General features: G+C 37.8%; 1 protein-coding gene across 4 annotated transcripts in view; it reads left to right on the plus strand.

The window, feature by feature from the left end:
• dock3 (dedicator of cytokinesis 3) overlaps positions 1-27,657 on the plus strand; it is a 557,701-nt gene that overhangs the window by 73,170 nt on the left and 456,874 nt on the right. For all 4 annotated transcript variants that reach the window (XM_048254372.1, XM_048254373.1, XM_048254374.1 and 1 more), the window contains exons 3-7: positions 675-715; positions 4,052-4,107; positions 5,630-5,726; positions 13,453-13,604; positions 27,372-27,456. In XM_048254372.1, coding sequence (XP_048110329.1) covers positions 675-715; positions 4,052-4,107; positions 5,630-5,726; positions 13,453-13,604; positions 27,372-27,456 — 431 coding nt within the window. The remainder of the gene's footprint in view (positions 1-674; positions 716-4,051; positions 4,108-5,629; positions 5,727-13,452; positions 13,605-27,371; positions 27,457-27,657) is intronic.

Genomic DNA, 27,657 nt, shown 5'->3' on the forward strand with positions numbered 1-27,657 from the left:
TAATATAAAGAAAATGTAGAAACACTATGCCTTCGCTGCTTGGCCTCCAATAAGGTGATTATTACATTATCGGCTGCAGTTATTACATTTACATTTATATATATATATATATATATATATATTTTAACCCAACCAATAACATAATAATCAGACAATAATGTAATAACTTATACATTGTTGACAAAAATGTATTATGTTATTGGTTCAGAAATGTTGTTACATTATTGGTAAGTTCTTACATTATTGGCTTTATATAACATTAAAATGATTATGTTATTGGCCATTATTATGGCTGCTTGGCTGCTACAACCATGCATAGCATTTCCACCAAACAAAAAATAGTTTAGCCACTCCGTCCTCAGTGTCCCACCAGCGGTATCTATCTATCTATCTATCTATCTATCTATCTATCTGTCTATCTATCTATCTATCTATCATTTTACAGCTGGCGGTATCTAGCATTACACAGCTATTGTTTATCGTTTTTACGGGACCACTGTCATATCATTATCTCCTGTTTATCTTTAACTCTTGTTTATGCTTGCAACTGCTGGAAATGTGTCCTGGTTCACTAGATAGCACCAAGGTTCAAAGAATTTTGAACAGAACCGGTTCAAGTATGCGTTCTCTGTTGGTCGAAAAACCCTTAGAGAGCTGTTTTCTCTTTCTTTCAGGATGGTATCGAGGGTTTACTACCAAGAAGCCCACAGTGAAGGTAAAAAATAATTTTAGGAATTATTCTAACTCTAAGGACCAGTTGACACTGTTTTGAATGATTGAGCATATGTACAGACTACACACTTATATAAAAAACTTATATTAAATCCTAAATTATTCCTGTTTAAAAAGGGTTGGATGAATGTTTTAATGTTTATTAATTTAAGATATGTGTAGCAGCAGTTTGCAGGTGTTTTTTTGCAACAACTTTACATTTGTTTTGATTATGACCATAACCTGCAGTTCAATCCAAAACATGTCTAGATCAACATAAAAATGGTTTATTGAACACAAGATCAAGCCTCTGCCATGGTCATCACAATGTCTTGATCTGAACTCCATATAAATATACATTGGAGAAGCTAAATAAGAGAATGCACAAAAGAGGATCTAGGAATGTGGACTATATGGAGAGATTCATTCATCAACACTTTATTTAGCATAGCAACCACCATGTCTACCCTAGCAACCATGGCTGTGTCTCAGCTGGCATAGTTTTGCACTTACAATACCTAATTTGAGTGCATGAGTGCATTCACACTGACAAGAAGTGCCCTGCTAGTACCCACTACCCCCTAATTGTATTCCTCTATATTTGATGATCCCAATTAAGAAGTATTTCTTGATCGGGGAAACGTTTTGTTTTTGTTTAGGCATAATATAGCCTAAATTAATGGCTCTGTGAACCAGTAATTTACTCATCGAGGAGGCTCATGGTTTGAGAAACGCTGTAGATAATATATGTATTAGGGCTGTCAACCGATTTAAAAAATAATCTTATTAATTACATACCTTGGATTGCACTCTGTGCACTCTAGAAAAATGCGCTATATAAATAAAAGTGACTTAAAACAACGAATGAAGTGGATTCCTGTAACTGTCCATGAAAACAGCAGTGTGATTGGATAGCCTAATTCACTGCAGGAAAAAAATGTAAGTCACGATTTGTTGTAGGCCTAACAGAGGTAAATATTTTAGCAAATCGCCTATGGCGATGACGGCTTTAAAAAACATATTTGAGATGAATTAGAAAAGAACTGAGAGATGCATCTCCGTTAACCAAAAAGCTATATAATTGAACATCAATATCATTGTTAACTTTAAATATGTCTCCATGCAGGAAAGTGTCAAGCAGAGTCAGACAAAAGGCTTCGCTGCTTGGACCCCTAATAATAATAATAGGGAAGAATAATCAGAAAAAAAATAAAAGGGTTCCTGCAGCTTTGTTGCTTGGACCCCTAATAATAATAATAGGGATGAATAATCCGAAAATAAACAATAGGGTTCCGGCAGCTTCTCTGCTTTGACCCCTAATAATAATAATAATAGGGATGAATAATCAGAAAAGAAACAATAGGGAATTCTTATTCTTCCCTAATAATAATAATAATAGGGCAGAATAATCAGAACAAAAACAAAAGGGTTCCGCTTCTCTGCTTGGACCCCTAATAAATTCTGCATAATATTACACAAGTAGCTAATAACCATTCCTCACTAATGATCTAGGCAGCACTCATTCACTAGTAACATTACACTCCTGACATCTAGGCTAGTGTTATAATTTTAGCAACATGACTTTAGTTGATTTGAATGTTTTTCATTCACCATGGTTTAGTTAAACAAACAATAAAACATTTTGACTGTAGACTGTTATGTTGACTTACCTGTCGAGAAGTCGGCGTCTCTTTAAAAATCTTTGTCCCAATCATTAACACTTACCATATTTTGGTCCACTAGCATACCCTCGTTTTCTGGTGTCGCTGGTCACATTGTCCTTTTGATTCCCGTTTAATTCCCTTCCTTGGCAATGAGGATTTATTCTCATATAATGAAGAATAAATATAATCTTCCATCCGGGCATCAGTGCAATGCAGTTTTTTCTGCCGCAAGCACAACATGGCTGCCGCTATTAGGGTGACTCTGCCGTATGTATTCAGAAAGGCAGATTCTACGCTTACGAGAATATTTCGATTTGTTGGTGGAAGTAATAACCAGAGGCGGACAGAGTACACAGCTTCATTACTTGAGTAAAAGTACAGATACCCTTTGCTAAATTTTACTCAAGTACAAGTAAAAGTACAACAGTCAGATGTCTACTTAAAGGAACCGTATGTAAGAAATGTATTTCAATTAATCATAAAATGGCCCGGATATGTCACTAGACATTAAGAAATCATGTTCATTTCAAATACTTATATCACTGACAACAGTAGTCCGGCCAGGATATTGTCATTTAAAAAGTGAAGTTGCAGCCCTCAACTGATGTTGATGTTGTTTTTTGTCATGTCATGTTGTGTTTTGGTCTGATGCGCCACCCTCTACCTATTTTTTAATCACAAAGTCAGTAGCGTTTCGGCATCCGGGTTGGCAACCTCGAGTCAGAGGGGAGGGGGAGGGGATACACCGCTCTACAGTAATTTGAAAGTGACTGCAGTACCAGTTTTGGCCACAGTCTTACATATGGTTCCTTTAAGTAAAAGTACTGAAGTACTTGTTTTTAAAAGTACTTGAGTATCAAGAGTACAAGAGTAGCCTACATTTTCTAAATATTGCATTACTACTGCCACAGTGCTTACATTTATGTACCGAAATGTCCTACATGGAGTTATGAAAAATGTTAAAGTTAATACCTTGGAGAATGTAAAAGGAATTGAAAGTAAAATCAAGTCATTTTCATCTTTTTACCATGTTGCCAGGGATGGGCCGTATTTCTAATACATGTATTTAAAATACGTATTTCAAATACAAAATACTATTTTGTAATTCAAACACTTGAAGCGAAAACTATCATAAAATTGTTCAGAAAATTTAAATAGTCTGGCAAGGTGGGGCCACAGGTTGGCACATTCCCGGGATGGACCTGCGGGGTGATTGCTGATAGGCTGTCCCAATCAGTGGTGCCTGCACAATCCAATCACGTTTGAGAGGGAAACAACAAATTGAGGGTTTCCGAGATTTTTCTTTTTTCCTTTTTTTTTTAGAAGAAGTAACGGGTACTCACGGTTATGGATAGAAATGTAGTGGAGTAAAGAGAACAATATTTGCCTCTCAAATGTACAGTACTTGAGTAAAGTCATGAGTACTAAAATAAATGTATTTTAAAAGTACTGTAAAAAAGTACTGTAAAAAAAGTACTGTACTCAAGTAAATGTATTCCGTTACTGTCCGGCTCTGGTAATAATACATGAATAAGCACATATTTTTTGCTAAGAATCAACCCAAGAAATTGCACAATGTAGCTTTAAAGCCAGCTAGTGTGTTTTATATACAATCCAGTTGCTTAATAAAAATGTGTGGAACTTGAACAAGTGTATCTCTATGTTTCTGTTCACAGGGTATCTTCCCTACCAACTATGTTTACCTGAAGAGGGCTGTAGTCACTAACAGAGGGTAAATGATCTTTTTGTTGAATTTATTTTTAATGGTTGTATGGTATGTGTATGATGACATGTTGAACTTCACATGTTGACAACAGCCTCATTGGCTATTCCATTATAATAATAATAATAATAATAATAATAATAAGCTTTATTTGTATAGCACCTTTCATACACAAACGGGCCTGCGTTGTGAACTAGCAACGCAGCAATCTCTGGAAATGGTGCAATGTTACTGCAGTAATATTGCGTTCAATGCTGTAAATCCCTCTGTTCCAGAATATTTGGTTCATATCATCAATCTTTGGTTCAGGTGTCTGTGCAACAGGGCCCTGAAGGTCTAACAAAAGTTTAAGTATTTAGGCCTACGTAGGAATTAGGAAAGGAGGCTCAGCACGAGAAAAAAATGCATTGCTTCTTCTGTACGGAAAACGTGCAATTTTAATTGGTCATCAATTGGAGTCCTGTGTATCGTAGCAACGAGAACAAGACTGTGCTGTGATGAATCCAGTGGGAAATTGATTTCGTTTATCGTTTATTTTTTGTGTGTGTATGTCTCTACGTATGTGATAGAATTATTATTTGATACTAGCCTGGTCTTCTTTTTTCTTGGATGAATAATTTACTATCATTAATTAAACAACTCACTATTTTGTCATCCAAAATAAATATATCACTACAATGTTTTTTGCTCTTATAATTTATGTTGCCACACAAAATAGCTTCAAGTGGTATATCAATATTACTAAACATTTGAATAAATGACATGCTAAATACCAAATATTAAATACTTCAGGATAGATTTCAGCACTATGCCTACAATTCGGCCTATCTTCTCCATAGAATGCCATGCTCCAAAGTTGCACATTTGTTCCCATTAAACAAAATAACAGCCGAAATGATGTGAAACATTATTTAAAACAGGTCTAAAAAGCTAAAACCATATGTTTGTGAATTGAATTGTTCGGAACAGCATAAGAAATGCTATATATTATTCTTTGTCATGCAGCAATATTGACAAAAAAAAAACCTAGATTAATATAGGCTACAAATTAAAAATACTATATGGTGAAGGTGGTGGAATTTCTAATATTGGAGTACAGAATATGTATTTCTTTGTTCCAGAGTTTCTATGGAGATATTTATCATGTATTGTATAGTGGATTTTTATTTCATTGGTTTCTCTTCTCTTCTTGAATCTCAAACTTGTTTTCAAGTATTCATTTCCAAATTTTACTTCATATGTTTTGTTTATTTGTTGTGATTATTTCTTCACTTATTTCTTATTTATTTTGCTGTGTATTATTTTGTGAGTTCTTATACAAAAGTTTACAGAAACATTAAAGAAATATACATTGCTTAAACCAGTGTTTCTCAAACTTATTTTGTGACAGACTAATGACAGACTATCGCGACCCAACTCGTGACTGTGGTAGTTAACAAACTTAAACAATGACCTCATACATTGCTTAAACAGTCTCTTCCATATTATGACTCCTCTTTCTGACTCTTTCTCTCTTATATTGGTTGTATAGGCAGTATGAGACAGTGGTACCCCTGGAGGACCCTGTTGTGGCAGAGGTGACATCCACATTGCAGGATTGGGCAGTTCTGTGGAAGCAGTTGTATGTGGTGAGCATATCTTTTTTACACTCTCATGCTACGTCATAACAACTGTCATAACAACAATAGCAATCTACCAATGACATTTTAATGCATTTTGCAAACTGTTTATTAAACCTGTAATGACAAAACGTTGAATTTTCCTATTAAAATATCTTCCACTTTTTGGCTTAAAAAACCTAGGTGCGAGCACTAAGGTTTCAGTGACCCATTGACAGATGTTACAGGTACTAGAGCTGAACCTTTCAGATGATCCATACTCTACGCATAACTGAATCTTATCAATCTAAACCCGAACTGCGATGTTCCAAACAGAGTGACTGTAGCAATGCCTAATGTCACTGCCTTCAGCACAGCGCTTTTTACTGTTAAACACCTGAAAAATATTAGGCTGCTGTTTTCTCTTCAGGACGAGCACTATGCTTGAATGATTTATGACTAAATGGAACATTTTTAAGCGCCAGAACTGCTTACCATGACAAAGTTTACACTAATCATCATCTTCTAATGTATCCTTATGTTGAGATGTCCATACTCTTTACCCTAAACTTATCAGAACTAACAGCAGACCTTACCGAACACAAAGGTGTAAAGCAGTCCCCTGTACAGTTAGCCATTCCAGAGTAATCCAATTTTGAATTTGCAGTAAATTTCGACATGCATGGATGTCTCCAAATTTGGGCTTTAAGTTTTACAATGTGTTTAAATTGTTCTACATGATTTCATAACGGGCCAAATACAAAATAAATGTTACAAATATCGCCTAGATATCGGTAAATCAGAGGACAGCTGACTAAGAGTTTGTGAAAGTAGCCTTAATGATCACAAAATGCTAAGCATGCATCTAGGCTATTTGAGTTTCTCAGTTTAAAGCTGAGCTGTGCTTAAATTGTTCAATACATGATTTCATAACAGGCCAAATATAAAATAAATGTTAAATATAGCATAGATATCTGTAAATATTAGATGATCAGATTATTTACAGTTCTATGTAATATGTCAGGTTTCATGTTTTTGTAATGTTTCATACAGTGATGCAGGTCTACTGCAGTGAATAGGCTAAATACAACTTTGATCATTTTTATAGCCGGGCAATTCCATGGAAAATTACGTTTTTTGTAACATCCATAACGCCAATAAAATGTGATGGTATGGTATGATGTGAATAATTACATGAAATTTTAGCATTTGCTATTTATGGCTGAAGAATGTACATGAGAAAAAATGCACAAAAAAGGAATGGTATCATTCATATCATACAAATGCCAAGGCATTTCACTGGCGTTATGGATGTGACAAGAAGTCCATTTTCCGTGGAATTGCCCATCCTACTACTGTATAGTTAACTTTGGTGCCCTGACATGTGGCCTTTGTGCCCCCCACCAAATATGCCCAACTGAAGGCCAAGTGGCCTTGCCCCCAGAATGGTGAAATTCCAAGCCTGCTTGGATCCAAATAACAGTAATAGCAACCTTCAAGTCATGGTAGGGTAAGTTAAGCTATAAGCACATAGCCAATTAAACATGAAAAAGTGAACGGGACACTTTTTGAAACTATTTTAGCTTGTGTAGGCCTATCAGTGCTTTCTGAACCTATTGAACACACTTTTAAAAATACCGTGATGATACCAAAAACCGTGATAATTTTGGTCACTATAAACGTGAGGTTAAATTTTCATACCGTTACATCCCTATATACATGTAGTTCGGTAGAGAGCCATTTGATTAAATTACGTAGCGTTTTGTGATTGACAACATGATTCAGACTGCATACTCTCCCTGGGCATATCTCTACAATGAAACAATAATACAGCATATCTAGGCTAATTCTATATTTATTATATATATATATATATATCTTGACCAGTATGTTTGTTTTGACTGAAAATGACACTGCCACATGCCATGTAGAAGCATGGAATCAGAAAAAGAAGCATTTTCATATTTTCATAACATTTTTATGAGAAATGGCGTGTCCAAAATTATTCATACCTGTTTTAAATAATCAATGGAAACCTCTTTATTTGTCACTACAGCTTTCAAAATGCTTTTTGTAATAACTACTAAGCTTCTCCATGTCTCCATAATGATTGTAGAACCCACATTTTTAGCAGTAATCTAGGTTTTTGAGGCAGGAACGATTCTTTGTCATCACTCTGGCTCTTTGCTCACTTTTTATGGATTGAGGTCTCGACTAGGCCACTCTAAAATGTTGATTTGAACGTTGGATATGGATATTAACTCTATTACTATTACAATGCACTCTCCCACCCTCACCCTGAACACTACAAAGTGATAAGCAATATCACAGTATACCCACTACAGCAAACTTAGTGTTGGTTGGTAGATAGTTGGTAGATAATGACTAAAATGTCATTTGTAAGGCATTCTGCTAGATTATGCTCCCCCACACTGCAAAAACTGCTTATTTAACAAAATCTAACCAAGTGTTATTAATCTTATATCAAGATAAGAAAAACTAGTTGGTATAGTTTTCAGTATAAAGAGACTTACCTAGCGCTTTCTTGTGAAATCATTTGACTTAATTTAAAAAATAATTCACTTATTTTAAGACATCTTATCTTGAAAACAAGCAAATTTGTCTGCCAGTGCGTTAAGCAAATTTGTCCTAAAAACAAGCAAATTTGTCTGCCAGTGCGTTGAGCTTATTTGTCTTGATAAGACTCCTTAAAATAAGTTAAAGTCTTCTGAAATTAAGTCAAAATGATCTTTTGAGAGGGCTCTAGGTAAGTCTTTTCATACTAAAAACTAGATTTTAGATTTAAAATTAGATTTTTTAATCTTAATATAAGATCAATAACACTTGGTTAGAATTCATTTTTTGCAGTGCATAAGAAAATGGTGTATATTTTAACATTTAAATGCATCAATTTGGTGCGTTTAAAGGTTAGACTTGCTTATTTTTTTTATCTATGGATGGAAATATTTGTGCTGTATCCTAAACTGTTTTGCACTTCAGATTTTTGAACATGCACACACAGGCGGAATAGTTATGATGATGATAGCCTACTGCAATAAGTTCACAACTACAAAGCATATTTGCTGAGGTTCATAGTTCAGAAATGGTCAAACATAGTTTACATTTCAGCACCCCATTAAATTATGCAGAAGTGGTCACTTGTGTTGTTCAGATGGTTAATATAAGATAAGATAGTTATCTTGGTCATTGTAATGGCCATCTATAGGCTATATGCAACAGCTTCCTTTTTCATTCTGGGCTACCCATCTGGGAAAGTATGATTTGTTTTCCCTATATATATTTTTTAAATTAATGTCACTAGGAAGCATGCCAAAAATACATTTTCATATCTGTTTAGGATTGTCTGTAATCTGGCAATATATGAACCATGATGGTGGGATACTTTATGGCTAAACAAATGTTTGTAGACGGCTACTGACTATAAACAGTATAGTTAACAATTCGGCCCAAAGTTGGAGACTATGTAGAAATTTGTTGCAATTTCAAAACCGGATTACTCGGGAACCGATTATTGTACAGAGGCATGCTTTATATCCTCATTCATGCTGTTTATTGTGATACAGTTCCGATTAGATTTCATGCAAATTTCATGAGAGCTTAGATTCCGCTCGTTCATTCCAATTTGTATACTTCACCTTCGACTGAATCTGTACATGCTCCCACTTGAGCCTATCATTCAGCAGTACAATATTTCTTATCATTCATATGCCGATGACACACAATTATATATGTCTATATCTTCCAATAATCCTAGTCCAGTGAATGACCTCATCCAATGCATTTCTGCTATTAAAATTTGGATGGCCCTAAACTTGAAACTTCTTTTAATGATAATAAAACAGAGATTCTTTTAGTAGGTCCTAAGGTCTTGAGATATCAATTTCATTCATTGTTAACTCCCCTGTCTATAAAATCATGTGAGAATGTCAGAAATGTAGGTGTGATCTTAGATGCTGATCTTAACTTTCAGAAGCACATATCTCATATTTCCAAGACTGTGTTTTATCATCTTAGAAATATATCTAAGGTTAGGTGCTTTTTAACTCAAGTAGACTCTGAAAAGCTGGTTCATGCCTTTATATCTAGTCGATTAGACTATTGTAACACAAGTTTTGCTGGAATGACAAAACAGACCCTAAACAAACTCCAGCTTATACAAAATGCCGCAGCCAGAGTATTAACAGAGAATGAAAGAAAGAAGGGGAGAGCTGCCACTCTCGGAAAACTTCTGTTTTCTGAACTGGTTGCAGTTCCTTCTGTGGTTCCACATGAGGGCGCTCGTCCACGAGTGCAGAATGAATGGAGGTCTATGGAGCTGTACCCCTCAAAATCCACTTTTCTCAGGATATAATTTATTTTCAAGTAATTTGAATATTGTATTTCGAAAGGGGAGGCAAAGAAAATACACTTGGTTGAGTATTATATTTTTTAAAGTCACTTAATTGTTCTAAAAAGCCTTTCAAACGTGTCTATGACTTCATTCATTAGCACAATGCTAGCGTGGTATGGGCAACAACGACCAAACCTGTAAGAAATCAAAAGGACATAAGTACTCGTTCAGTCAACTTTTGACCTATAACCCATGTTGAAGTTATACAAACTACAATCAAATCTGAGATTTGTCAACGACAATCGGGTGAAGGAGACAAATTTAGCCATCTAGCTCCATTGACTCCCATTCATTCTGCACTCATGGCGATCGCCCCCAGTGGAACTCTGGTGGAACTGGTACAATGGGACTTGCACTGCAAAAACTGCTTATCTAACAAAATCTAACCAAGTGTTATTAATCTTATATCAAGATAAAAAAATCTAGTTGGTATTGTTTTCAGTATAAAGAGACTTACCTAGCACTTTCTTGTGAAAACATTTGACTTAATTTAAAAAAAGTTTGACTTATTTTAAGACATCTCATCCTGAAAACAAGCAAATTTGTCTGCCAGTGCGTTAAGCAAATTTGTCCTAAAAACAAGCAAATTTGTCTGCCAGTGCGTTGAGCAAATTTGTCTTGATAAGAGTCCTTAAAATAAGTTAAAGTCTTCTTAAATTAAGTCAAAATGTTCTTTTGAGAGGGCGCTAGGTAAGTCTTTTAATACTAAAAACAATACCAAATAGATTTTTTAATCTTAATATAAGATTAATAACACTTGGTTAGAATTCATTTTTTGCAGTGTAGTACGGAGTGGCCAGGCTCTCCATAGACGGGCTCTGGTACAAACCAGAACACGAAGATCTCATCACATCAATCCAGTATTAAAATCACTCCATTGGCTCTCAGTAAAGCAAAGAATTGATTTTAAAATACTAATGATTATTTTTAGGAGTAGCTCCCTCATTGCATATATACCAGCCATTCATTCACTTGTTATTATATGCATTTTAATCTCCATCTTTTTATGTCAATCTAGTCTTTATTGTTTGGTCATTTATTGTGTCCCTTTCTTTTGGAGCACATTGGGTCTGTGCTTGTCACATGAAATGTTTTATATAAGTAAAGTTGATTTGAAACTGACTATTCAAATTTCATTTATTTAAATGACTCAGTTTATTTAAGATGTGGGCTAGGCTATATGAAATACCTGAATGTGGTTAATGTGTGTTGAGGCACACCTGCTCCCTGATCTTGACTTCAAGCTCATCCTGCTTGTCGCGCAAAAATTCTCCTCTGCAGGAGCTGCCTGTGCGAGGCGATTTCTCGCGCGACAGAGGAAATTACATCATTTTGACGTCACACTATGTTGGGAACAATTTGCGAATTCTTGGAAGTTGAAACACCAATGGAGGCTGGAGGGCCCAACTCTTCGCTAACCCCCATAGCAGCCCATTCATTTAGGATTTTTTTGAAATCCCATAACTTCATACAACATATATCCTGTGCTGATGTTGTAGTTTCTGTATTATCTACATAAACAATACAAGGCAAAACAGGCTCAACTACCTCATACGTAACATTGGGTTCCCAGAAGAAGTATATTTAGCATGTCCGGTTGTAGGGAAGCTAACTCTTTTTGTCGCAAAGTAGGGAGATAATCGTGTTTGGATAAGAAGCTCAGTCCAGCCAGCTCCGTGCTCATAAGCAAAACCAATGGGAAAACCATGTAGCCTACAAGACTATTGTATGTTAAGATAAAGCATTACATAGAGGCAGTTAAACCTAATAAAAAAACGCCACTTCATTTCAGAGGTTTTCGATGGATTGACAGTAGGCTAGATCGGAAAGGGGGAAAGGAGATTATAACTTTTTTTTTGCTTTGCCATTGACTGTGCTTGAAGATGATTATGTCTTGTAGTTTCAACATGAACACAACTTGATCATGTGTGATGATGATGTTAATAAAATTAATAATAATAACTAAATAAATGCTTCATTTTGATGACTTTGAAGGCGAAGGAAGTGTGAGGAGAATTTCTGTGTGAACCATCTATCAGACGAGTTACAAGATTGAATTTGATGGCTATCACAAAGTTAGAGTCTGAGCAGTACGATGGGAGGCCAATTGAAAAACCATTCAAATTTGTGTCAGTGCCCTCCCATTTCTTTTACAGTCTATGGTCGGGAATGGTGACTGTAAATAGCCCTTGATCTTGGCTTCAAGCTCGTCCTGCTTGTCGCGCAACACTGAAAAAAAATCTCCTATGCAGGAGTTGCCTGCGCAAGGCTGAAATTTCTCATGTGACAGAGGAAATTATGTAATTTTGATGTCACACTGTCGTGTGACAGGTCAGGAATGGTGACTGTAAATAGGCCTTAACACCTTTTAACACAGTTTAGTTTGAAATGTGACACTCTACTATTTACAAAGATTTATAACACGATGTGCCAGCATTTTAAGTGTCAGTTACTCTGTAGCTAATACCCACAGAGTAACATGTAGCGTTACAGAATATGACCGCCGCTTAGTCCTCCACGATTTGTCTCCATCTCCTACTCTTGCAAATCATGTGCATGTAAATGTGTATGTGTGTGCATGTGTGAATTTGCTTTTAGTGTGTGTGTTTGTTTGTGAGTGTGTGTGTGTGTGTGTGTGTACATGCATGTATGCATGCCTGTGTATGTGTTTGTGTGTACATTCGTGTGGGTGTATGTTTATGTGTGTGTGTGTTAGGGGGCTAATGGTGTGTGTGTGTGCATGCGCACGTGCGTATGCATGCCTGTGTGTGTTTGTGTGTGCATTCATGCGGGTGTGTGTATGTTTATGTGTGTCTGTCTGTGTGTGTGCATGCATGTGTGCAAATCACAAATAAGTGGGTATGGGCTAGGTTGATGAGGGCTCTTGAGACTACCATACCATAAACATTTTGTCATCCTGGGTGCAATGGTTCAGGTAGTTATCTAGCAAAAAACTGCATTTTTCAGGTTCTGCCTGGCGCTGTGGGGGGTGCATGTATGTAAATGTGTTTTATGTAGTTTGTGGAGGACTGGTTCAGAAACGTCACATCCATAACACCAGTTTTCCCTACCAAAATGACGCATAGTTTCAAAAACACATTTTTTGTGTTCATTCAAGTCTCCTTCATGCTACATACAATGGTTTCGGCAGTTTCCTTAAAAAATCAGAGTTTGTAGAAAACCTGTAATTTATCATAAAGGTAATATTTTGTGAACTTGATGTTGGGTAAAATTCTTTGATCTTAGAATATTTTAAACTTAAAAATAATGTATTTTATATGAATATAATCCCTTTTGCCATGTCTCAGTTTCTTTTACTAACCACCCCATTCCTCTCTCTCCCAGCAAAAACACAAAGTAGACCTCTTCTACAAGCTGTGTCATGTTATGAATGAGCTGATTGACCTGCGGAGGCAACTGATATCTGGTCATCTAACTCAAGATCAGACCTGTGATGTGAAGCGCCACATAACAGTACGTCTGGACTGGGGCAATGAGTAAGTGCCTTTTTCCATACACCTAGCACAGAATGTATTTGAAGTATGAATTAGTCAAAAGAACTACAATGAAGAAGAGTCTTGCATCCTGAATGATCTTTAATGAGAAATGTAAACAGCAAGAATTTGGATTTTGTGAAAAATACAGTGAATATTAAGCAAATGAACTAAAAGCAGGCGACTTAGACATCCATTGTTACATCTATTATGGGTTAATCAAGAAATAAATCTCAGGACGCAACAATCTACATTGGTGGTTACATTGAGCCCAATGAAGTTCACTGACTTGACAAGCACAGTGAAATGTTCATGGAGGCATCTTGTATCAGTGTTGTTAGGTATCAGTGTGGTGGTTTTGATGTACCCTGATGTGTTACAATAGGTTGTTGGTTATGATTACTGTTTTTTCTGGACTATAAGGCACTTTTTTCATAGTTTGGCCGGTCCTGCGACTTATAGTCAGGTGCGACTTATATGTAAGGGATAACAGACGCCGAGGTGTCCTGTTATACGGAATTAATGGACGAGGGCGAGAGGCAAAGAACAGGCTCAACCGTCGTCCTACTATGGTTGTTATAGTTACCATTCATAAGCACTGATATGGAACGGTGATTAAACTTTTTTTACCAGGTCTACTTCATAGGTGTCCCGTTATTCAGAATTAAAAGCCACCCCACCAGCCAATCAGAAAAGAGTATTTCTTCTCTCCGGGTGATAAATCAAAATATATATAATTTAACATGTTGTTAAATGTTCATTCCTGCTGATTGACATGAATCTCTGCATAATCCAAGGTAACATTACCGTCTACAGCCACTAGAGGGCACTCTAGGCTTGTGACTCGCTGGCTTGTTAAGTTAATTTAGCCTATTCAGCCTCCCTGGCACTTCCCATGTTCAACACAGCCAACATAGCATTTCGCTAATCGTTAGCATCTAGCTAACAAATTGCACAGCAAAGGACAACGGCAGTTCAAACGAGGGTAAGCAAACAAACGTCTAGTCATTGTTAATATTCCACATCTGGCAGAAAGGAGACATCATCACAACAAACTGTGCAATCAGGAACTGACATTTTAATTTTCTTGTCACCAAGCTACATAGCTGCCAACTCTCACGCATTGGCCGTGAGACACACGCCTTTGATTAGTTTTACACACTCACACGCCACACCCCCGATTTCTCATGCTGAAGTGTCAACCCGGTTGGTCAGATGCCTGAAAAATGAGTTTAGCCTATCTATAGATCTACCTGTTGAGCCACGATTATGCTTTCAGAGACGGTGAGAGGGTTCAAGAGCACCCCGTCTGTGGAATTTTCTAAATTTTCCTCATTTGCAATGCTACTTCAGAAGCCGTCCCCAGGCATTCCCCGCGATTTCCCGGCTTTAGGTATGCTTTGAGTATTATTGAGTATTTTTCACGCTGAAGTGTCAACCTGGTAGGTCAAATACCTGGCAGATGAGGTTCAACTAAACTAAACCTATACATATGATATCACACATCAGGTCACACATGCGGAATCTAAGCTTTCCAATGATATTAGCGCCAAATTGCTGTGATAAATGGTTCATGAGAAAATTAACATTGAACCGGCGTGCAATTTAGGCTAATCATATTTGCATTTTGCACACAGTGCACACCCATTACTCTCGGTTTAATATTTCACTAACCCTTCACACACAACATTGGCAAACCCAATATCACAATAAACATCAAGCGTGCGAATACGAGGATATAAAGCATGCCTCTGTGCAATAAGTGGTTCCTGAGTAATCCGGTTTTGAAATTGCAACACATTTCTACATAGCCTCATTAATAAATTATAATGTATTCTAATGTAAACTATTTGTCAGTAGGCCTACATAAATTTTTGTAAATTGCTCAGCCATAGATTATCCCACTATCATGGTTCTTATATTGTCAGGTTCCAGCCAATCCCATTACAGATAAATAAATATATTTATATTGGCATGCTTCCTAGTGACATTAATGCAAAAATATGAAGAATCAAATAATGAGACACAAATATTGATATAAAGCCTGACATAAGCCATAGGCAAACATTCGCATCATGCAGATATGGGTACATCCTGAAAAAGGAATAGCATGTAGGCTATAGGCTATGGCTATTACAATGACCAATATATTATCATAAATAAACTAGCTGAATAACACAGGTGACCACTTCTGCATAATTTCATGGAGTGCTGAAATGTACAGACATTTTTGAACATTTCTGAACTGTGAAATGTAGCATATGTTTTTGTGGTTGTGAACTTATTGCAATATCACCTATCAACTATTCCACCTGTGTGTGCATGGTTATAATTCTGAAGTGCAAAATAGCTTAGGCTATAGCACAAATATTTCCATAAAAATAAGCCTAAGTCTGAGCTTAGTCTGACCTTTGATTTTATTTTGAAAGTGCACCTGATTGATGCATTTAAAAGTTAAAATATACAAACATCTCTTAAATTCTTACAAAACACCCACCCACTTTTTAAAATTGTTAGTTTGGACACCCCCACTTTTGCCGTGTGAAATACCAGTGCTGTTTTCAGCATCTGTTTAGTGCTTCATTGTCATTGGATTCTCCCATTTGCGCGTAAATCGCTCATAAACTTTTTTTTTTTTTTTGTTACACGCATTCTCCCATTCCTCTTCTGTCACACACACAGTGACAAGCGCCAAATCCCCCGCAGTGTTGAAGAGATCCGTCATCCCCTCACTTTTGATAAGGTAAAAAGCCTTATAGGTATGCCAAATAAATAATAACCTATAGGTTTACGCTAGGCTATGTAAAACTCCCCATTAACAGCATCACGTCACTAACCACAGCGACTGCACAATCTCGTATTCACTGAAGCCAGTTTGTCTACTTAGATAGTGTAAATCCTCAAATTATGGCCGGGGTCTTAAGACAAAGTACAGGCCTTTAGGGGCAGGATTGTATTCGAGACAGCCCTTTATTTCTTATCGAAGTTTTATTTTTGAGACATGCGTTTCTTGGGCGGCATACTGGTAGGCCTTCAAAAGCATGACATTTTCGGTTTAGTTTGATATTTAATTTACTTTTGGACTGTTTGATTATATTGTTAAATGTTGGGACTGATGGGCACTGAAATCTGGGGAGGTATTTGATGATCACTATTACGTATGTAGTTGAAAGAGTGTTGGGATTTCAAACAAACCTTTAATGCGTTCATTGAAGGTCCGTGGTGCTATAATGGAAACCTTATTGCGTAGCCAAGTAGCCTATATATTGAGTTATTTTTAAATTATGCATGATTTCCTCTTTATTAATTTCGTAGGCTGGCTTCATTTTGTTATATAGAAATATCTAAATAACCTGTTAAATGTACCAGAATTCAGGAAATTGCATCTAGTCCAAAAAAAAATTTCTGGGGGAGGACCCCCATACCCCCTGCTAAAATGTCCCACCCACTTTCAGAATGCCTCCGACGCCCATGGTCCTACTACAGTGGGTACCAGTTAAAAATTGACACTTCATTCACGATCATGGTGAATGGTGAAATGTAAGTACAACTGCAGCCGCTAGGGGGCAGCATAGTCCGCTGTGGAGTTCCACGGTCGAACCAGGCGGGCGATTCGACAGCAAGGGCTGTGATTGGCCGAAGTTTTCAGTGCGTTTCTCTGTGTTTTTAGCAGCCCCTGCAACATGCTAGTCCACTGTAGCCTAAGCCTTGTACATAATGTTAAACATAGTTTTGGATTCAGTGGCAAGATTTCTTGATTGTACAGTGTCTGTCTCTCAGTAATGTTTTAAAATGAGAGAAGCCGTCAGCTGGCAGTAGGCTACTTTGTCGGTAGTCATGAGAAGTTTGCTTGCTAACAGAACATAAATATGCTGCCCAGAAACCTTGTGAATAGTTCTGATTTTTTTTTACTACACTAACGAGGTTGAAATATAGACTTTGCCTACAGCATCTCCTTAACAGTAATGTTAACAAAATGACAGCATTCATATGACAAAGAAAAACGAATTCGGTCACTCAAGACTGTGCCACAGCAACCAGTGTAGGCTACAGTCCTACCCAATAGGCCTACTCAAAGTAGATAGCGTTGTCTGACGGTCGAGTGGGTTAATGCACGTATTTCCAGAACAGGTCTGCAACTTTCAGGTAGTTCTGAGTTCGAATCTAGGCAGGAGCAGAGCCATATAAAGGCCTAGGCCTATTGTTATCATTTTTTGCAAGGTGTTGCTCCTTGCAATACTTGTTTATAAGACATTTGGTGATTAATTGATAGCTGTTTTTGGGGACCGTTAAATGTTCTTTATAATGGCGCATCGGGGAGTAAAACGACTGTTAATGGCTGTTACAACTGTAGGCTACAATGATTGCAATACAAAAAATATGCCCGTGTTAGTTTAGTTAGTTTTGTGATGTTTTGCACTTTTGCCTCATGTGTTTTCAGGTTTGAGGGCTTTTTGGCAAGATTGACCTTGGTTAGACTCTGCATATGTTATTTCTCCATTATGGAAAATAAAGTCAATTTTCGACACACGTCTGTTATTTGTTCAATAACAAGTGTTGCTTGTTAAAACATGTGACTAGTGAAACTCAAATGATTTTAGAAATATTTAGCCAAAGCCAAAAGTGTTAGAGAAGGAGAGGCGGTGCAGCTCAGATGTCTTCTTAATTTTCTTTATTCTTTAGTAAAGGTGCAGAACATTATTAAACTTTGACTAACGCTTCGATGTTCGTTAGTCAAAAACATCGACACATCGAAATGTTAGTCAAAGTTTAATAATGTTCTGCACCTTTTACTGAAGAAAATTAAGAAGACATCTGAGCTGCACCGGCGTCTCTCCTCTCTAAAATATCTGTCCTGGCCTGGTTGCAACGGATTGTGGCCAAACGACAGAAGCGGAGAACCCTCCTTTGTCTACCAAAAGTGTTACTTTGCCCCGCTCCCCCACTGCTTGTGAAAGAGGGGATGGGGGAGGGGGGCTTAACGTGAAAAAGCTTAGGCCTAATGTCACAAAACGGCAACGAGTCGTTTTAGGCTACAGGCCTTCATAATGGTAGGCTACAGGAAGTGGGGGTAGGGTATGGGATGACCAGAGCTGTTGCTTGCAGTTTGTTAAATAAAGCGATGCAGATTACATTATTTATTACTTTACACATAGCCAAGGCTACCGTCGGTGTATTTTAATAGTAGCCTAGTCTAATAAGCTACACCAGCTTGCCTTTAAGAGGGGAAATTCAATTGTATAGCCTATAACATTAGCTGAGTCACATATTTGGCCATATGGTGTTTATCATAGGCTACATCACGAAACCAAATAGTGTAACAAAGGCGAACACTTTAACAGGGGGAATTAATTGGGCATGAATCATTGTGCTGAACGGTATTTGTCAATGATAATAATAATAATAAATAATAATAATAAAGCTTTATTTGTATAGCACCTTTCATACACAGAATGCAGCTCAAAGTGCTTTACATTTGAAACATGTAACACAATAATAGTCAGTCAGTCATTATCAATCACTTTTCTTTGCTGTTTATGTTATACTCAGCAACATATCAAAATATAGAAAATGGCGCCATAAGACTGGCAGCCTTAACCCTCTTACCCCCACAAGCACGCCATATGGCAACTGTGGCAGGAAAAACTCCCATATTCCAGGAAGAAACCTTGAGCAGAACCTGACTTAATAGGGGAGCCCCATCCGCTTCTGGCTGGCAAGCCCCTCAATAGTAGCAGATGTAGAATAATCTGAAAATGTAGTCTACAGGATAAGATGAGTTAACTAAAAGCTTTCCTGTACAGGTATGTTTTCAGATCTTTTTTAAAATATTTACTGAACTCGCCTGCTTGATGTACAGAGGCAGGGTGTTCCATAGTTTGGGGGCATAATGGATAAACGCAGCTTCTCCACTTTGTTTGTGGAGCACTTTGGGTAACGATTAAAAGATTAGAATTGGATGATCTAAGTTTCCTTTGTGGTTGATAAGATATTAAAAGCTCAGAGATATATGAAGGTGCTATGCCATTCAGAGCTTTGTAAGTAATTAACATAACCTTAAAATCAATTCTATAGGAAATAGGGAGCCAGTGCAGTTCAGCCAACACAGGGGTGATGTGTTCTCTCTTCTAGTCTTAGTTAAAAGTCTAGTCCAAGAGAGTTCTGTATGAGTGCAATTTCTTTAGATGTTTTTTGGGAAGACCAGTGAAAAGTGCATTGCAGTAGTCTAACCTGCTAGTGATAAAGGCGTGAATTAGCTTTTCTGCATCTTGTTGAGTTAAAAGGGCCGCGACTTTGGCAATGTTTCTCAAGTGGAAATAGGCTGTCTGAGTAACTTTACTGATATGGGGCTTAAAACTTAACTCTGCATCTAAGATGACACCGAGGCTTGTTACTTTGGTTTGACCTGGTGTGCCAAGTTCCCCAGATTACTAAGAATAATATCTCGCTTTAGTTTTGGTCCAACCAGAAGTACCTCTGTTTTGTCATCATTTAGTTTCAAAAAGTTTTGCTCATCCACTGATTAATGGAGGTTAGGCATGCAGTGAGGGAAAAGGCCATCTGGGTTAGTTGGCTCCACAGAAAGATACAATTGGGTATCATCTGCGTAGCTGTGGAAGTTTACATTATGCTGACTTATGGCGTTTCCCAATGGGAGCATATATAGAGAAAAAGCAGGGGACCAAGGCAGCTCCCCTGGGCCACACCAAAAGGCAAGTCATGTTTTTCAGATACATGATCTCCTAGACTGATATAAAATCTCTGCCAGTAATGTAGGTTTGAAACCAGTTTAGAGCATTATCAGAGAGACCCACCCACTTTGCAAGCGGTGAATTAGGATGCTATGATCAATGGTGTCAAATGCAGCACTCAAATCCAGAAGAATAAGGATTGAGACTTTGTTTGAGTCGGTAGCTAGTCTGAGATCATTGACTATCTTTACTAGAGCCCGTTTCTGTGCTGTGATTTGATCTAAAACCTGATTGGAATTTTTCAAGGATACTGTTTTTCGTTGAGGAAGGTATTTAACTGATTGCAAACAACTTTTTCAAGTACTTTTTGCTCAAAAAGCGATAGATTTGATATAGGCCTGTAGTTGCTCAGATTGGTATGGTCAAGTTTTGACTTTTAAGTAAAGGTTTCACAACAGCGGTTTTAAAAGCAGTTGGAAATATACCTGTTTCTAATGAGGTATTTATTACCTTGAGAAAAAGGAGCTAAGCCTTCATATACTTTTTTTGAGGAATGTAGTAGGGATTGGATCTAAAACACATGTTGAAGAGCCGGTTTGAGTTATAATTTTACCAAGCTCAGATTGAGTAATAGTGCTAAAGGACCTTAATTTTGGGGGCTGTTTTTGGGTGTACTATCAAACATATTACTTGTGTTACCAATAGCCTCCCTTATAGAAATGACTTTGTTTTTGAAGAAGTCTGCAAATTCTTCAAGATCTTAGAGAGGATGCCTGACTGAGTGTGTCAAAGGTGTTTGATGCAATAGCCTATCAATGGTAGAGAACAACACCCTAGAGTTTCTACTGTTTTTCAGCAATTACCTTAGAGAAGTGGTTCCTCCTCTCATTCGAATAGCTCTATTATAATTTGCAATTTTTGCAATGAGCAGAAACACATGACATTCAAACTATTGATAAGATGTACTGGTCTGTATCTATAGGCTAACATTGGACAAATAAATGACACTGACTCGCCATATCCTGACTCAGGAAAAAAAAATTTTCTTGCTTTGCGCAAACTCAGCAATGAAATCATAGGCCAGTTTGCAGGTAGCCTAACGTCTTTTTTCATAGAAGGGAGAGCCCAGTCTCTCCTGTGACATGGAGGTGCGCAAATAGTTTTAATAGCCTGTTCAACTTGAAAAAAGCTTCGTTCACCCGATGCCAGTCACTGATCGTAATTTCAAAGTTCGAAAGCTTCATCTTTTTAAGTTTTAAGTGCAGTGGCCCCTATCTGCCCCCTTTGGAATTATATCTCGAGCCTATGATAAGGTCCAGTGCGTTATGTCCTGGGATTCGGATGTGCTCAAAAGAAAAAGGAAAAAACACTTTTTTATAGATGGTTATGAGGAGCAATGTGAGAGAGAAATTTGATGATCATTGATCGTTGTTTTTGGGGCGTTAAGCCTTTTCCATAGGTCAGTGAAGGAGATTGAAGAATGACCATTTTTTTATACGAAAATATTTCTTAACTACAAAAACTCAGTGTCTAAAAACTCAGTGTCATTCAGACTCAACCCTCTTGTTGTTTTATTATCTTTTTTTATTTGTCATTTGAGCGTTGGCAAGCAGGCATGTTGCGGTTGCAATTTAAGTGAAATTTCTACAGTAGGCCTACAACATGCTGTTAGGCTGGGCTACTGTCAATGTACTTGTACAGGTAAATGTTAAACAATTGCTGGTGTACAGGTTATATAATCAATTAGCTAAATCATTTGTCCAGCTGTTTAAACATTTTTTAGTGCTACATTCAAACGCATAAAGGTGCTTTGATATATTTTTCGTTTGAGCGTCGGCAAGCAGGCATGCTTTGGTTGCAATGAATGAGGATAATTGCTTTTTTTTGCGTTATTTTGAATATGACTCGCTCCAGTCTCAACAGCACGTATTTTTTCCACACGCTAAGTTGTAACACACATAGGCCTATCCCCTCTCGCTTTCTCTCTCTCCATCCCTGCACACGGTGCTTTCTTAAAGGAGCTGCACCATTTTACAACAATTGCATCTACATTTTCATATTAGAATGTTTTGTCAAGTGTAAGCCTTAAACTACCGTGATCAATTTAAGTTCCGTGCCCCGCTTCGTCATGGAAGCAGTAAGTCTGTCGCATCAAAATAGTAGTGGCACCCAAGTGACACCTTGTGGTTGTTTGTGTCAACTGCAGTTTGTGCCATTTCTGCTGAGAAAATGGGGTGCGTGATTCATGAAGGAACCCGTCCAAACTTAACGGGGACCCACTGTAGTAGGCTATATCCCTTAGATACCAATGTTAATTTAACTCTGGGACCCTGGTCCCAGGGATGGATTACTGTACGGGCCTTCCGGGCCCAGACCCAGGGGCCCAAGGTGTCAGGGGGCCCTGAAGCCCAAGCCTTTGCATGGAATCATTGCCTCAATATCAACACATCAGGATGTAGGCTATGAATCTGATTGAATTTAGTATTGGCATATGCGACAATTAGTGGGGAGCCCTTAATACATGTGGGGCCAGGGGCACGAAAGTTCATAATCCGTCCATGCCTGGTCCCTACACCTGAGAACCACTGATGTATGTTTTTTTTTACTGTACGGTATAATGCTGAATGAGCCAAACAAAAAATTCCGCAGCAAAATTTGGGTTGGCCCCACCAAATCTCACTCCAAGGTTTTTTGAAAAGTTGGCAGCCCTGAAGCTAACCAACTTCAAGCTGGCAAATTGTGTAGCCTAGCTGAATAACTGTGTTACGTTAACATACCTATCGGATACCTATTCAGTCCCGTCTTAAGAACCTTTAACACTTAAGAACGACCGTTAACTATCCGTAAAAACGTACCGTCACACTTTTGTGTTTGTCTTCATTAACATGAATCTTTTTGGCCTCTGTGTCCAGTTACATAGTCTCTGTCTGTGTTTGGTTTTGGATTTTGTGAAATAACTTACATTTCTAAATAAATGTGACTTATAGTCCGGTGCGACTTATATATGGTTTTTCCTCTTCATGATGCATTTTTTGACTGATTTTTTGGCGATTTATACTCCGGAGCGACTTATAGTCCAGAAAATACAGTACTTGTATGGTTGGCTGCTGTGAGAAATTACTAACAAATATCACAAGGAATGTACAATGTCTGAGTATGAATATCTAGCATAATGCATTGAAAATCCAATTAAGAGCATTTCTGACATTAATCATTTTCATTCTTTCAAGGGCCTCTAAATGTTGATTTATTGCAAAAAAGTAGGCTAAAGATATTGTAAATGCTTAATAAGCCATTCACAAGTTATTAATAGATGGTTAGTTATTTATTAATTAGCCATTAGATCAAAGAATAATGCTGCTCCTGAAATGTCAGACTCTTGCAAGCGCTCTCCCTGTCAAAAACCTGCAGAGCTTTTCAACCTGTGCGAATTCTCCCCTCTGTCATTTATGCGTGATAGAGGGAGTTACACATTTTGGGAGGAGCAACCCCAAAATCTAGGCACATTCTGCCACTGGCTTAAGCACCTTTTCAGCTACGCGCTCCTGAGGGCTGTATTAAGGTTGAGTGCCACTACAAGGTGAAACAGCATATTGCTCGATGTCGGCAGTAGGCCTAGTTCTAAATATATGTAGGTTACACAGAACGTTACAAATGAATATTATAAAGGCATTATAAGGTATGTTCTGGACTGCAGTAACTTGTTAAGCCAGTGGTTCTCAAACTTTTTCTTTCATTCCCCACTTTGATCAAGGGGGCATTGACTGATGATGGTGGAGATAACGTGTTATCATGAGGCCTTTGCAAGTCAGCATCTCCGACGGTAGTCTACCCTATTAAAAATATACGTTTTCGATGTCCCAAATGGAGAGCCATACTTTATTGTTTTAACGATCTCTATGCTACTCACCAAAATGTAGGCATGGGAACATGATGAAGTAGCCTATCCAACTGTCGTGTGTTAAATTATTGTGATTACGAGCCAGTGGTTTTCAAACATTATGCGTGACTCGGACATCTAACGAAATGCAACAGACTCATATCGTCCTCGCATTCGCAAAATGAGGACAGACTGCTCAGATAACGGGTGTACCTCCAGTTATGCACGTAGTTATGACTTTAGTCAAGTCATTTAAATGTGCTGGTGAAACAGTTGTGTACTCTATTGTTATTTATCCCTATTCTTGGCACTTGGCACACCAGGTCAAACCAAAAGTAACAAGCCTCGGTGTCATCTTAGATGCAGAGTTAAGTTTTAAGCCCCATATCAGTAAAGTTACTCAGACAGCCTATTTCCACTTGAGAAACATTGCCAAAGTCCGCCCTTTTAACTCAACAAGATGCAGAAAAACTAATTCACGCCTTTATCACTAGCAGGTTAGACTACTGCAATGCACTTTTCACTGGTCTTCCCAAAAAACATCTAAAGAAATTGGCACTCATACAGAACTCTGCGGCTAGACTTTTAACTAAGACTAAGAAGAGAGAACACATCACCCCTGTGTTGGCTGAACTGCACTGGCTCCCTATTTCCTATAGAATTGATTTTAAGGTTATGTTAATTACTTACAAAGCTCTGAATGGCATAGCACCTTCATATATCTCTGAGCTTTTAATATCTTATCAACCACAAAGGAAACTTAGATCATCCAATTCTAATCTTTTAATCGTACCCAAAGTGCTCCACAAACAAAGTTGAGAAGCTGCGTTTATCCATTATGCCCCAAACTATGGAACACCCTGCCTCTGTACATCAAGCAGGCGAAGTTCAGTAAATATTTTAGAAAAGATCTGAAAACATACCTGTACAGGAAAGCTTTTAGTTAACTCATCTTATCCTGTAGACTACATTTTCAGATTATTCTACATCTGCTACTATTGGAGGGCGCAGCCAGCCAGAAGCAGATGGGCTCCCCCTATTAAGTCAGGTTCTGCTCAAGGTTTCTTCCTGGAATATGGGAGTTTTTCCTTGCCACAGTTGCCATATGGCGTGCTTGTGGGGGGTAAGAGGGTTAAGTCTTATGACGTAATTTTCTATATTTTTGATATGTTGCTGAGTAGATCATAAACAGCAAAGAAAGGTGATTGATAATGACTGACTGACTATTATTGTGTTACATGCTTTAAATGTAAAGCACTTTGAGCTGCATTCTGTGTATGAAAGGTGCTATACAAATAAAGCTTATTATTATTATTATTCACCCACGCCGTCAATTCTGTGGCGCAGTGCGTTAAGGCCGGCTGATGACAGTTATTTTATTATTAGTTATCAGTCCCCAGTCCAAGAGTTCGAATCTGTGTTAAGCCCATATTTTGAGAAATGCTGAATAGACCACAACCAATTTCAATTCTTCAACACGGTCACCGTTAGACTAGAGGGGAGAAAGAATAGGAAAAGATCTGGGCACAGTTCTTCCAGAGCTTCGTGCTAAGTAATAAGCGTTGAGTCTAGATGTTTGTGTGAATGAAACGAAGCGTATAGGCCATGGTGTGACATGCGTAAACCAATGGTGTAGAGATGACGCCACAGGGTTTTATTTAAGAGAGCCTACGTTTGTATGTAGGCAGTTTATATTCACAATACTTAGGCCTACTAAAATAAATAGTATTTTATTTGTATTGGTTGTTTAGAGTAAAAAAAAAATCGGTCGGTCTTAACATGAAGTTTACAACCGCAAGTCGGTCGGACTAAAAGGGGAAAAAAATAAATATTTGGGTCGGTTCTAAATTGACAGGGTCGGTCAGGTTACGGCAAACGAAAATATTTTTAAGGATGGCCTGGCAGCGTTTTTTTGCGCGTCTGCAGAAGTCAGCCAAATATGAATGTAATTCTGCGGCATAAGGCATATGTATTTGTTTATTGTACAGAAAAATAAAAATGACATGTCAAGCAGTCAATTGACTACATTGCAGTCAAGAAGTAGGGCAAATTAATTTAAGTAACCAAAACGTGGGTCATAGTTGTTAAGCCTCTATTGCGTAGCCTGTTAAAAACGTCGCCAGATTAAATCGGCAACAACATTGTTTTCTGCAGAAGCCTACCCAAGGCTACAGATTCATTCTGAACAGTTATTTCTCTACTGGCTCAATTATCACACAAGACACTGTTTTGATTTGCGTAGTTGCATTACCCCCAACACTGACAATAATGTAGACAGCAAATTTCGATTTCGATTTTCGTTACCACCGTGTAGTCAAGCCTTAAGCCATACCCAAGTAGCCTAAATCGAGGTGCATGATTTAATTTGTTATTGAATTCGTAGGCTGGGATTACTCTCGGCAACAATTATGTTTAATGGTAGATCCTTCTTTTTTCAGAAGGGGTGGCAGGCAGAGCGATGTACAGTGGCAGAGCGACGCACAGTGGCTGCGCGAATGAAGTGGTCATTTGAAAGCGATGCCCACTGTACATTGTTAAATAGGGAAAACCCTGTTATAATCACCCACTTTAGATATTGGAGCTTACAGACTGTGCATCTTCAGTTTTAACTTGACGTGAAGTTATAATACTATGACTTAGTTTGAATCTTTCCAACTTCATCGAAGTCATCCATACATTTGCACAGGCGTCTGCACTATTGTCGAGCAGCATAGTTTATATTCTGTCACTTGGTTTGTTTGTAATGGAGGCTGGTATTGTTATGCCTGTCTCTCTAATGTATTGGAAACTGCAGGTGTCAGTCTACAGTTTTGTTAGCATAGATAAATTGATATTATGAGAAGCAGCTGCCGTTGAAACTTTTTTTGTCAACAGCGAGTTTTTAAATTATGAATCTACACACCTACAACACAATTTGTTTTCTCTTGCCCAAAATGGAGTCAAATTCTGGGTAATGTTACTTTGCATCTAGTGATTGAACGATGCAGAAATGTTTTTTTATTGCAGTTGAATATACATGATTGATATGCAAATCATTGCAAGCTATTATTTTTGGCCACAGCTTTGTGAAGAGTAGAGACATTGTTAATCTTATAACCTGACCATCAGACTGTACTCTTTCACTGCTTTTTCTGATATACCTCCATTCAATGCCTGGCCTTCACTATCCTTTCTATCCTATCTGTCTTATCTCTGTAGACACTTGGGCCTGGATCTTGTCCCCAGGAAAGAGTTTGAGATGGTTGATGCAGACCAGATCAGTGTCTCAGACCTCTACAAAATGGTAGGTGGACATGCATTTTTTCCCAACGACAATCCATTAGGTGTGTGTGTGTGTGTGTGTGTGTGTGTGTGTGTGTGTGTGTGTGTGTCCTCTGCAAACTTGGGATGGTATTCTTCTATTTGTGCTTGGGGTGTCAAATTAGGTACTGTTCACTTGTAGCATTCTGGAGCATCTCATCCCCCTTCCCTCACACAGCACGTC

The sequence above is a fragment of the Alosa alosa genome, chromosome 10 (assembly GCF_017589495.1).
Source record: "Alosa alosa isolate M-15738 ecotype Scorff River chromosome 10, AALO_Geno_1.1, whole genome shotgun sequence".
Lineage (NCBI taxonomy): Eukaryota > Metazoa > Chordata > Actinopteri > Clupeiformes > Clupeidae > Alosa > Alosa alosa.